This window comes from Nesoenas mayeri (genome assembly GCF_963082525.1).
Source record: "Nesoenas mayeri genome assembly, chromosome: 6".
In the NCBI taxonomy this organism is placed as follows: domain Eukaryota; kingdom Metazoa; phylum Chordata; class Aves; order Columbiformes; family Columbidae; genus Nesoenas; species Nesoenas mayeri.
The window spans coordinates 12932910-12946604 of record NC_137545.1 but is presented as its reverse complement, the minus strand read 5'-3'; the positions used below and the strand labels follow the sequence as shown (position 1 = coordinate 12946604).

General features: G+C 39.3%; 1 protein-coding gene across 1 annotated transcript in view; it reads right to left on the bottom strand.

Moving 5' to 3' along the window:
* ERBB4 (erb-b2 receptor tyrosine kinase 4) overlaps positions 1-13695 on the bottom strand; it is a gene marked incomplete at both ends in the record, with an annotated part of 612462 nt that overhangs the window by 139020 nt on the left and 459747 nt on the right. Inside the window, 3 exons of the mRNA XM_080346338.1 lie at positions 4827-4981; positions 6456-6549; positions 9100-9232. Of these exons, the coding sequence (XP_080202464.1) occupies positions 4827-4981; positions 6456-6549; positions 9100-9232 (382 nt within the window). The remainder of the gene's footprint in view (positions 1-4826; positions 4982-6455; positions 6550-9099; positions 9233-13695) is intronic.

The following is a 13695-nucleotide window of genomic DNA, read 5'->3' as shown; positions in this document are numbered from 1 at the left end:
AGTGGATTTTCCTTGTCCTCATGAGGAGCAGTAGGTGAAGTGGTGTCTTAGATCCTCTGCATTCACATAGCAAGTCAATGGCAAATTTATACAGCAGTCAGAAATCTGAGACAGATATATAAACTTAAGACAACCTGACACCCTTTAGTGCTGAATGCCCAGCTAGTCCCTCTGTAGTCAGGGGAGTATGGAGCTCTCAGCATCTTAAGGAAACTAAAGGACTTATTTAAACTCTTTAACTAGATCTCAGAGCCATTTTATTAACAGGCTAAAGGCTGTATGTCTACTACAGGAGCAGGTGATCTGACACATCAGTAGACTGAAACTCACCTCTGTTGAGGTGTTTTAAATTTAAAAAAAATAGTCAGGAGATCATATCTTAAAAGTCTTCTGCTTTCAGTTTGGCTTTGATAGAGGGATATGCATGTCTGAAATCTGAAGTTCAAAAATGCTCCCATGAGATCTTATTTCCACTTCACCATCACTTGCCACTCATCAGCTGTTGCTGCATTCAAATTAGCTATCACTCTGCCATTATAAAATAAATTCAGTGAATTCAATTTTCTCCTACCTGCCCATCAGGGAGAACAAAATGATAGTGAACCTTACCTCTTGTTTGTTTACTTGAATTTTTACTTTTACAAAAATAAACTGCGACATGCAAACAGAAATTGTAAGGATTTCCTCAATAGTCATTTTATTCGGCAAATGGGCAGACATAAAAAGGATTCATTAAATACCCAGGTGGCCTGATAATGCATGAAGCAAAAAGGATAGATTTAAACACAGTTCAAAAACTTAGAACTCTAGATGGTGTTTTTTGAAATTCAGATGTCCTGGGCTTCAGGACTTCAGCATTCAGGACTACCTGAATTCTAGCCAGTCTCAAACATATCCAACATCTCTTCGTTTCAAGACATTTCCAGCAATTTGCAGAAACCTAGTTCAGCAATGAAGGAGACTAAAAAAAGATTTTTCAGCTCTTCCACTTCCTAGCATGTCAAGAGAAGCTGAGCTCAGACTCTCACTATAAATAAAAAGAAGGCCATCTTCAAATGAGAGGTCTGAGAGCCCATTACTAGTTCAGATACCTGGCAAACTAACAAAGAGAGCCTATTGCTCTTGGAGCCCTTTCACGTCTGTACATTTATTCTCTCAGACTTCTGGAGAATAGGACTGGAATCCAAGAAGAGAGAGCTGTTTGGACCTCACCCACTCCAAGTTGAAATACCATTGATTTTATTGAAACCTGTGATCTTCTTCAGTGGAATGCCCAGCCCCAAATGGAAAACTCTGTCCAGGTGCAATTTCCATTACTCCTAGCCATGTTGAACTGTCTCCTCCTCTCTGGCTGTCCTGGTAACATGCAGTAAAGTATAATACTGTGTGAGTAACAGCAATATTTATTAACAAGCTGATTTGCACCACCAAGTCATCAGTTATTTTTCCTCTGGAAATGACTTCCTTGTTTTCAGGCTTTTTGACATGTGTAAGTACAAGCGTGACACAATCATACACTGGTACTCCATTCACGCCCAGGGCTCCTTCTGCTTTGAGTCTGGCCGGTGTTTTAATTTCCAAGTTTGCTCTGTAAAATGATCTGGTTAACTGATACATGCCAATTTATTCATTATATATTCAGTACCTTACAACAGTCCAATACAGCTCATACAAAAAATTATACTTGGAGCTCAACCAAGCTTTACAGATAATCATCCTCTGAAAAGAAATGATGAGTTAAAACAGTTTTGAAAATTGGTCTAACAACTGTTTTTTTCCTGAAACAATCCTTTTTCCCTGTCGCAAATATTGGTGGTCATCACTCTTCCTTAAGACAGAAAGGTGGAATCTTAACTGTTCACAGATGTGGAGCAGCCAAACCATTTCTAGTCAAAAGAATTCTAAAAAAGTCTGTCATAGGAGACAAACAAAACTGATTATACAATGGCATAAATGGATTAGCCCTGGAGAGGATAAAACCTTAGTTGTGGTGATGACCTGGTCATCCAACTATTACTATGGATAAAGCCAGACAACTCAAAACCAGGGGGTTACTCAGCTATCAGAAGGTAGATAGTGATGGTGGCAGTAAGAAAACCTAACTGGAGCAGGGGGTAGGAAGAAACTTTATACCAATGAAATAGTAACAGTTTCTTATTCAGAGTTTTCTGCCGTTGAATTTGTACTATTGTTTTGCCTTGAATTCATAATGTCTTCCAAAAAATATACGTAAATTTTAAGGGTAAGACAGTCCTACTACCTTCAAATGCCTCTGGACCACACATATATTGATAAGGCTCCCATGACTTTTCTGAACTTGGCTTACAAAGATAATGAAGTTTTGGTGAAGAGTAACACATTTCCTTCCAAAAGTTGTGTGAGAAAATGCTTTTCTATGATAAGCAGTGGTGTCCAGTGAGATCTCACATTTTTATCATGTGCAGTGAGGAAGCAGACTGTCAAATGCTATTATATAATTAGTATTTTATTTCTGTGTAAGTGTTCCATTTTGGCTAGCTCTGCAAGAAGAGGTGCCAAATGCTTTATGACTCTCTTGAATTAAACGGAATAGCTGCCCCCTGCACCTCAAATCTGCTCCAAACTGGCTTCAAGTAGCTGGTGTTTATTGTGCAAGGCCAAGAGCACAGTTGTTGCATCCAAGGAAGTCACTCCTTAATAGTTCTCTTAGTCAACGTAAGATCATTAATAGGGCTGGAATATTACACACTTATTAACAGAAGCAGTCATTATACTTGAACAAGGGAGGAGAATGGTGTTATCAAATCTCATGCTGTAGACTGTAAAGCAATCATCTGCAAGTGCCATAATGAAATTGTGGCAAAATGCTCACAGGAAACATAGAGGTGGGACAGATGTCTTCCTTGGTGACAGCAACAGGTGGGGATGACTAGAAATGACGTGTGAGAACAGCCCATTTTAGGAAGGACTCTGATTCAAAGAGCGCAGCACTGCAGGAATGAGATAATACCACACTGGGAGCATGGCTCTGCAGCAGCTCAACCTTTTCTGATGAGTATCCAAGCTGTACTGCGAGGACATCAGTTTTATTCCAGCAATTGATCTGACAGAGAGGAGAACAGACATGCTAGATAAAGTAGAATTATGGTGTCTCTGTACCATTTAGTCATGAGCTAAATATCAAGATATGTTCCCTCCACAACCTATTTCACTGAAGAATCCTGATTGAGGGGAATTTAAATATTAATTTATAAAGGAATGGTATGAAACAAGCAAATTCAGTACAGAAGGATAAAAGGAGAGAGAGTAACTGCTTTCCCTTCTCTCTGTGAGCATATTCAGCCCCTAATAATGCTGGCAAGAAGATGGACAATCTACAGTCCCCAAACATCTGCGGCAATCATTAATAGTTTAATTAACATAATCACATGCCAGAAATTCTTTAGGAACACTGGAAAAGAATACCCATGCATATCCAGATTTGAGGGGTGTTAGGGTGTTGTTTTCATGAGGGGTGACAAAATACCTAAAAGTAGACATATTAACCCTTTAATAAGTGTATGAGGACTTCTGTGAGGAATAGTATTTGCCCCGTGGCAAAGAGACGGCTCCTCCTCTGGGAAATAACCACGCCTTTACAAATGTAAGCTAGACGAGACCTTTGGCCCTTTTACTTTTACTAGTGGTACTTGGTCATTTCTCCAGGGTACTGATTATTGCAGGGCAGACAGTAAATCTATCATCTGAGCTTGTCAGATTCCACCAAAACTGGCACTTCCAACACCTCTTAAAGCCAGGAACATAGCTCATAAAGTGAGCGCATCTTTTCATTTTGTTTCTTCTTACATTCTTCTTCCATAGTAGCAGCATTTTTCTTATTGCATAACTGATTTAAAGGGTCTAAGGGGAAGACAAATCTGTAACAGATCCTGGTTGTGTCTTTGCGATCTCACTTTCATTTCCGTAATGGTTCTATTGTAATTAGATTTGCAAAACCAGCAAAAGGTCTCATTTTGAATGGCAACAGCTGTTGACATCAAGATTACATTGAATAATTTACTGGTTTAATTTTAGCTTCTAAACAATAAGAGCCTCTTGTCGGAGATTATTTCACTGGCTAAAATTTTCTCTTTTTTCCCCTGGCTGCCTCTCCCTTTCTTTGTATGCTGGACACTACCATCTGACTCACTGAAAAGACATTTATAACTTACACGGCCCATGCAAAACAATAGCTGGGTACATGACTACTACCATTTTGTTGCACAGATTCTTGATTCCAGCTCGGATACATGGGCTGCGTATTTCCAAACGTAACAAGTGATTTTGGGCACTTGACAGATCCTGAGAAACTGATGTTCAGACTCCTGTACAGAGTCCAGTTTCAGACATACCCTTTGCATCAGGCCCCATACGAGAAAGCAGTAACACTTTTGTCTTGCAGTAACACTGCAAGGAAAAGTTTGTCAATACCAATAAGCAGAGCTGAAAATCCTGTCAAAATGTAAATACTAAAAATATAGTAATTGTACAGGCCTACACTTACATAAGTGTCCGTGGCAGCATTTGCTACAAACCAGCGCTAGCTAGAAGAAAAGAGCAATACTGTGAAAAGTTGTTCTTCGTGCTTTTCAGAAGACGTGTAAGCTTTTTTTCTGATAAGCTCCTGGACATTCATGACTGGAACCTGAATGCGATGAGAAACCTGGAAATCAAGAGTTACATTTTCTGCTGCACACACTTTGTGTTCAGGCATGGGATAAATGCTTTACCAAGCTGAACTTGTAGCTAAATCACAATGTGCTATAAACAGTGAATAGAACGGCTCACTTCACAGAATTTGCACTCACCCTTGGGTGCAGTTTGGATGACATGGATGGCACTCACGATCCTCATCAGCATATTTGAAGATGAAGCTGTTGGCCCCCTGTAAGCCATCAGGACATTTTTCCACACAATTTGGACCATCTTTAAAATGGAAACACTTTGTGCAGTGGTCAGGACCCTGGAAAATGTGGTAGAAAGAAATGCAGTGCACTCAGGTTACTCTGGCTTTTCTTGCTGCAGGTCCTGACACAATGGCACACTCAGCAATAACTGTAGTAGCATTTATCTCCTAACAAACAATGAGTTAGCTGCACGGTTGCAGTCTCTGTTAAGAAGCAGCACACATAGAAATCCTGGTGCTTTTAGCCATAAACTTATTCTGTAGAGCTCAAGACTGATTTCCAGCTTCTAAATAAGTTTCTTAATATTATTGGTGTGCTTAACACAACACATTTCATGCCCACTTTAACCCTGAGAAACTTCCTGCAATGCTGTTCAATTCTGAACCACATCTGAAAACCAACTGCAATGGCCTTTCAGTGGGATCCCCGCCTCTGCACTCCAGAATCACTTTCCGCACTGTTCTGTCTACGCTATGGGGACATACAATACCAAAGACCTACAAAATCTACTTCTTAATACATATGCAGATTAGACTGTTAAGAACTATAAACCAAGGCTCCTCAACAATGTAAAAGTAAAAATGTTAAAGCTGTGATGATAAGCCAGTGTATAACCAGATGTGATGTCCAGGATTTTGTGTCCATGAGCTCTGCTACAAATGCAAATTTCCCTCAGGGGCTGAACACTTGAAACATTAGTTTCTTACTTGATGGTTGTGTTGCATAAAACATAACATTGCAAGAAAAATGAAACTGAGAATGATCGTCAGGGTAGTGCCCTTTTTTTTCGTTCAGTAGGTAATTCACAGAAACAAGAAGAAAACTTACGGGTTAAATTTTCTCAATGATGAAGAGCCTAAAATACAACAATAGCCCAGGATAATTGTGACTTTTAATCTTGGTAATATACAAAAGACCAAAAGAAAGAGGCAACTTCTATCTCATAACAGAGCAATAACCTTTGACAGAAGACTCATTGACCATTATAAAGCAGATAGCTCCACTTAATATGCATTTAGAATGCATGAAAAAAAATCTCTAACAAAAAATCCTAAAAGGCAAACCTAAAGTAAAACAACCAATCAACATATTGCTCAAGCTTGCTGAGAGACTGAGAAAAATTCCCACACTTTTTTGCAGGAGGAGGTGGAAAAAGAAACTGAAGTTGTGGAACAGTACAGAACTGAGCATAAAGAATGAAAACAGTGATAAAAGAGGGCACACAAACTGAATGTTACCTGCCATTTCAAAACTTTGTGCATCTGTACCACTACGGCATTAAGATAACTCAGGAAATAAAAGGACACTATACTTTTTAAACCATTTTCTTAAGGAAGCTTATCCAAGAAAGTTTATTCCCAGCACCATTTAACAAGAGCAAAATTATTTTCTTTTGTGCAAAATATCTGTAATTTTTGCTTTTGTTAACACTAACTTTCAACTGCTGCTCCAAACTCTAAAAGCAAAAAATGCTTATGCTTTAGCACACTTTAACAAGATAGCCCATAATATACTGAATTGTGTTCTTACCGGCCCATAGCACGTGATCATATTTTCTTCCATCTTTTCACACTGGGGATCACACTCCACACAAACGGAACCATTTGCAAATTCTCGAAATTCCCTAGGAAAATATATCGCAGGCAGCTTACAAGAAAGCAAGAGAGAGACTGAAACAGAGATAAAATGGCTGACTCTCCACCAGGTGGAAATGATTTCAGCTTCACTAAGGCCAACAGACTGTGCCAGCTGAGATCAATTGTGTTAACTACATTATGCTGCTTTACACCAGCTGAAACTCAGGCCCCATCAGCAACCTCTTCACAGGCAAGTGAAGCAGAAACCATCTTGTTTACCAGTATAAAACTAAGGTGTTTTTCCTCCTCTCTGCTTAAGAAACAACGACCTCATTAACAGGACAAAGCAGTTCATTTCTAGGTTTTTACCTATGGATTTTTATGTATGAGTTGTGCCTCATGGCTCAGAATTAGGAAGCCACTTGTTACATGTGAGATTCCCCTATGAGATGGGAAAGGATTAGAAAGAGCATTGATCACAGTGCTGTTCTTGTTTAGTTAAGTCTCTGTGCATCCTCCTTCTTTGAAGTCCCTTCTACAAAAGGCTCATAACTTTTTCATCAACAACAATCCTAGACTGAGGTTTGAATCTATAAAATGTCAAAACAAATCCCTTTGCTCATTTATTTTCTGTATTTACAAGAAACTATCGCCCAAGTATTTTGTTTTGTTTTTTATTAACCACTTATAAGGGAGAAAAAAGTGGTGATAGTAGGTGGAATTTCTTCTATCAAGATATTTCATTTCGTCTTCCACTCACAAAACCCCCTCCAGCTCCTTCTCCACACAATTCATGCCACCTTCCTCTAGGGCTGAGATGAATTAACATCTGAACAGGTCACTTCTTCCCCACTAACCACAGAGAGAACCTGTGTAACTAGCTCAGACTGGACACATAAGCTTTACAGATGGATCCTATCTTGTTGCATTAGCTAGTAAAAACAGTTGCATTAAACAGTTAAACATATGCTGTACACTCATGTTAATGAACTCTAGTAAAATTCAGGTGAAAGCCTCAGTGCTTAGTTAATTCATGTTCTCTCTCTGCTCCTCTACAGCCACTAGGATCTATTGCAACAATACAGCTGAGGAAAACCTCACCTGAGCATGACAAGTGAGCTCACTCCCCTCTGGCTTTGGAGACAGAGCTTTGGAGTTGAGGACTAAAATAGAAGTAAAATACATTTGACCCTACCCTGAAGCACTGCTGCTGCTATGTGAGATGAACATGCAGCCCTCTCAAAAAAACAAATGAAAACCTCCTCAAGCCCAGGTCACAAATTACTTCATATAGGTAGGAAGGAACTGAGCCTGTGGAAAGTGTAAATACCACTCACTGATCAACACAGATCAGAAAATCCCAATTTGAGGGCTGGTCATGGAAGCCTCCATGTGATCTTACTGCAACAGGCTTCATGGCAAACTGGCCACCAAATGTGGTCTAATATAATCCAGTGCATATGAAAACCCAACAGTGGTCTGCAACTCTACCGTTTTAGTGGTTGTGTGGTTTTGTTTGCTTGTTTGTTTTGTGGGCTTTTTTGTTTGGTTGGTTTTTGTGGCAGGTTGCTTGTTTGGTTTTGGTGTTGTTTTGAGGGGGCAGGGGGAAGAGGGGGAGGAGGAGATGGGCTATCAAGCATTTAAAACTGCACTCTGACAAGATTTATTTTTTTGCATGCATTGTACAGATAGAAGAGTTTAGGATATTTTCACACATACATGGGAGTTCATTCAATACTCTTGCCATAACAGTTACATGAGCTGGCATCCAAGGCAAGAAAAGAGGAAAAAACCAAACAAACAACAAACCAAAACTATACCGTGATCTTATTTTCAATTCGCAGTTTGAGCTGAAAAAGGTTGTTAAAATAATTGAGATTTTATTTTGTCCTGACTTTAAAAGAGATGCCAGGGACTTTGCTATACTGTTACATAGGAAGGGAAGTTCCACCTGCTTGCCTTCATGGCCTAATAGTGATTTTTTTTCTGCTGCAGCTAATACAAGCTCTATTTTTCTGTCATAAGTCTGATCCAGCCACCTTGGCTGTGCTGTATGTAGGTATTCCCTTCACCCATCCTCCCATGCACATGCACAAATGGGATAAGGGCAGGGGGAAAGAATTCATGTTGCTTTTATTATTTATGTGTGTGTACACATATACAGTGCATTACGAAAAAAAAAAGAGAGCCAGTTTTTCTACTTTGGGGTCCTTAGTCTTTATCACATGCCTATATCTAACTAATCTGAAAGGACTTAACTGTATATGTTTCTGAATAAGAATGTCAGTATTCAAGTAGGGCTAAATGATGGGTTAGTCTTCACCTAAACCAAACTGTCCAGGTCATAAGGAATGCAAAAAGTGCAAACTTTTGATGTTGCATGACAATTTTAGTCAGCAGAATACTAGGTAAAGCCTTCTACACACGTTCAGATTTGGCAATACTTAAAACCTACTCCACAATCTATTTTACTCAAAATCAGTAATATTGGCAATGGAACAGCCACTTATTAATGTAAAACCAAAATAACTTACTCATGAAAGTCCTGGACAATGTAGTCAGCAACTTGAGGGAGAAGTGCAAGGGAAGTATCTTACCCATCATACAGGTTACAAGAGTCGATGCAGGTCCTTCCCCTGATGAAGTGCTTGCAGGAGAGACACTGGTCTGGCCCCGGCCCCCAACAGCCATCGCTTGAGCACAGCTCATTACACACCATCCCATCGGCAGCTGCAGAGAGAGAAGACACATCGCTTACATAGTCCTCTGAAATCCAAAGGGAAACATTCAGCAATCTGCCATACTCAGAAAAATAAATGGAATGTTCAGATTTTCTAGAGACAGAATAGAGAAAACCCGGAAAATTATCATCATACCACTAAAGAGACACAGTTCTAATAATACACAAACTTCTGGTCTGTTCCTTTCAGAAAGGATATAGCAGAGTGAGAAACTGTTTAAAAGAGTGCTGCAAGAGTGCTGATCAAAACTAGGGAAGGGTTTCTATACCAGGACTAAACAGACAAGTAGCCTTAGATAGGGCTGAGAAAGAACATCATAAAGGTCTATAAAATCATGAATGACAATAAGAAGATAAGTGAGCATGAAACAATTGTTCATTGCTTCTTCCAAGTCCTTTGTGGGCATTCGGAGTGACAGGGACGCAATAGGGTTCAAAACTGAGATTTTTATTCATAGAAAGTATAGATCTAGCTACAAAATTCCATGACAAAGGACATGGCAAATGCCAAAACTTTAAAAGATTTAAAAATCAATTGCCCGAATCACATGGACTAAAATATAAAACGCTATCTCTGAACTGAGGACTCCTTGAAATAAAACTTATGAGTGGTGGAGAAAAAGTTGAAGGAAAGTCACCATTAACTGCGATTTTTAATTTTTTTTACTACAAAAGCACCAGAAGAGCCAAAGAGCCTTTACATTAGAAGCCAAAAACCCAGACAAAATAAACAATGAACAGGGATGAGGGGGAAAGGTTGTTTCAAAATACACAATTAATTATTTAATTTTATATAAATCCTCCTCTACATAAATATCTAGATGACTGTGATAGATGGAGAAAGTGAGCAGAGCAAAAGGAAACATGTTATGTCTCCAGCAGCTGAAGAAAGTTCACTTTGGTTTCAGCCAAACCCTGGCATGTGAGTGGATGAAAATAACAAAGATCTGAAATATCAGAGATGGCAAATATATAAACACTTGTTTTTTAAATCACTGGAAACAACTTGAGGGAAGCATCAAATAATAAGAGTGGGTTTGCTGGTAGAATTGTACCACTTCCTTCAGTGCTGTAGCAATGAAGATGCCCAGTTGAGAACAAACACAGACACACTGAATACACGTATAGAACAGCAACTGCATATGCCCAGCACACATCTAAGTAGTGGCAATAGCAAAATCAACAGAAAATCTTTTCACAAAATGCAAAATCCCTCTGGAAGTTTTACATTATTTAAAATACAGTAGCCCTTCATGAACTATTTTTCTACACTTCTTTCAGTATAGTAGCATAGCTGGGTGAGTGGAAAAAAACCCCCAAAAAACCCCAAACAAACCCTCTACTCATTGCAGGATACCTGATGGTTTTCTCTCCTCTGTCAAAGCTGGAACAGTGCAGTTAGGTACTGCCCATTACAATCTACCTTAACAATTAAAGATTATACTGAGTTTTATTACCTGAGAAGCACAAAGACATTCTAAATCTTTAATGAGTTAGCAGAAAGACGCTTTCTGCTCTCCACAGCATGTTTTAACGCTGGTTATGCTATGGTGTACATAATGTCCCACATTTGAGCCCCTGACTATCTGTCACAGCAGCCCACCGTACAGGAGAGCACATTGCTTCACAGAGGAACTCTCCTGAACCGCTCCAAAACTGCTGCTTTGCACCACACGGCATTACTTGATGCTGGCACTGTGTTTGTCAAGCACACCTATCCAGCATGCCTCGCCAATGTCCTCTTCCATTGCCTACCAGGCAATTCCTGCAGCCCCTTTTGCCCACTGAGCCACAGGAAGTTCATGGCAGGATGGCAGGGTGCTTGCCTTTGCGATACACTACCTGTCCCGCCCTGTCACTGTCCCCCTGCTTTCTGACCACTGAATGTTTTAGAAAGAACTTTTTAGAAAAAAATACACAACAGTTGCGTGCATGGTTTCTTTCTCCTCATCTAAGAAGTGAGTAGGCAAGAGGAGTGAAGCTTCTTCCATATTTCCTTTCTTCTTGCAACAGGACATTTTGCTTATCGAGACTGATAATGGCAGATCTTCACCTACTTGCTTGGTTTTGTGCCTAGAACATTGTCATAATTTGGTACCAAAGAAGGACATTTCAGCTTTACAAGCAGCACAGGAACCAAAGATTTAATGTCCTCCAGCCCTTGCAGACAAACAGGTCCAAGAACAAGAGATTCACCAGCACGCTTCCTACTCACACAGTGCTGTTGCTGACCCTGCACGGCACAACATGGAATTCAGCAGGCAGATGAGCACTATGTTATTCAATACCATACCACAAGGAAACTCAGCCATGAAGAGTCTGCAAACTTATGTCTAGCAAGGCTGGTATGCTTGAATACATATCTATCTATCTATCTATCTATCTATCTATCTATCTATCTCACATATACTTTCTTAATGACACAGGCAGAAGGTATTCAGAAGTATCTTTTTTGTTCTTCTTTTGTCTCAAAGTTCAAATTGCGTATAGCCGAACATAAAATAATTACATTTAAGAGTAATTCCAGGTAGTAATTTAGTTTCCTTTAAAGCATATTAATTCTCAGAGATTCCAGCACAGCAAGAGACCTGAGCTCTGCAGCATACCATTACATAGAGATGTCTCGTCTTTCCCTGATCTCTGCTGTAAATCAGGAGTCATTCTGCTGTGGTTGAAGGAACCACACCACAAAAAGCCAGTATAATGAGAGACAAAAAATTCAGCTTTTCATTCCTGTCCAATACTAACTTTTTTTTTAAGCCTGGCAACATTTTTGTAACAACTATCAGATGCCAGTATGCTGCCACTGACTAAACTTCATAGAAATCAAAGGAACTAGGTGAAAGCTTTCCATTATCAAATGTTGCATGTGTAGCCTACCTTTTCCTTCTTCACCTACTTTTAGACACCTCATGTATATCTCAGCCTAAAGCTGGCTTTGTGCAGTAGAGTTCAGCAGGCGCATTGATTTGGTATTAATGGCAAGTTTTGGCCTATTTCATGTTCATTGCCTACAGGAGCACCTGGGAAAAGGTTGTGGGTGATTCGGCTGGTCATGTCAGGGGAACCCCAAGTAAGCCTCAGGATTACACCTGAGGGCTCCCTCAGAGCCAACTCCAGCACTTCATGCCTGTTCTACCAGTGTCCCCTGATCTCAGCCAGTCTCGTGGTGACGCGTGACTGACAGCGACCAGACAAATGTGTGAGTCCTGCCTGACGCTGCCACAGGGACACTGGGGATTAACAGAGAGCTCCAGGCTCAAACTCTAACACTAAATTAAAAAAAGAAGAAGGAAAAAACCCAAATTCAGAAACTACCACAGTTCTAATTAAGCAATTTATTCATCAATGACTCATTCTAAGTACTTGTCACACAACAAATAAAAACATCCTGCTTTGGAGATCCCTTTGTTCTCATTTTGAATCTTAAGAATATCACTAATTCTTCTGATTTCATTTTATACACTCTCACCATCAAAATGCATTTTCCTGTTTGCTTTCTCACCTTTTTTTGTAACTGGAAATTGAGCTTTTATTACTAGTGATTTCCTTTCTTTTCACTGTTCTCAGCTATCAGACTACTCTGGGATCAGGATTTATTTACACACACACGCATACGGTGTTGCACTAAAATATCCCTTCAAATAGCAAATGACACTATTACAAGATAGCTCGAAAATTTACTTATGCAAATAAAATGAGAGCTTTTCAGTAAAGAAAATCATGATTACCCCATTGAAATCTAGCCAACATAGTGGCTGTAGTCTATGAAAAAATAAATAGAAAAAAATAATAACTATTTCCTTCAGCTTATTTCTAAGTCATAGACATGTTTTCATAAATTAATCTTGGCAAGAAGGGAGTGGTTTTTTGACAACTTATAAAAAGCCTTTATGCTTGTCTTTCTTCCTCTTCTTTAATTACAGGGACAGCTAAAGAAATGTTACCATTTTAGACAAATTATTTGGCATTTCCACAGGCTGAGAATGTTCTGAAACTCCAGCGTATCACATGGCCACATGTGGAAAGACAGAACAATAATGGTTTTGACAGGAACTTATTTTCCTTGGGAGTTTTAGAACAAGTGTTCATTCCTTATTAATGGGGTCACACAGGTTAGAAACAGAAAGGTTCAATGTTTTCTCCAACCTAAATAGAACACAAGAAAATTAGCTATCTAAAAAAAGAAAAATTATTGTTATTTGGCCATATGCTTATGGGCCTGATCCAAAGCTCTGGGAACTCAACTGAAAAGCTCTTGCAGACTTCAATTAACTTTGCATCCCACCTGATAATGAATGTAACCATTTATTCAAGTTGTTAATTGGTGGCTAAATTGACATAATTCATAACAATCACATTTATAACAACCTTTGCCTAGAAAGGTTTCACTGTACACTGCAGGTATCACTAAAGCTGAAAGGGATTATTTAAATAACTTGGTATAAAAGAA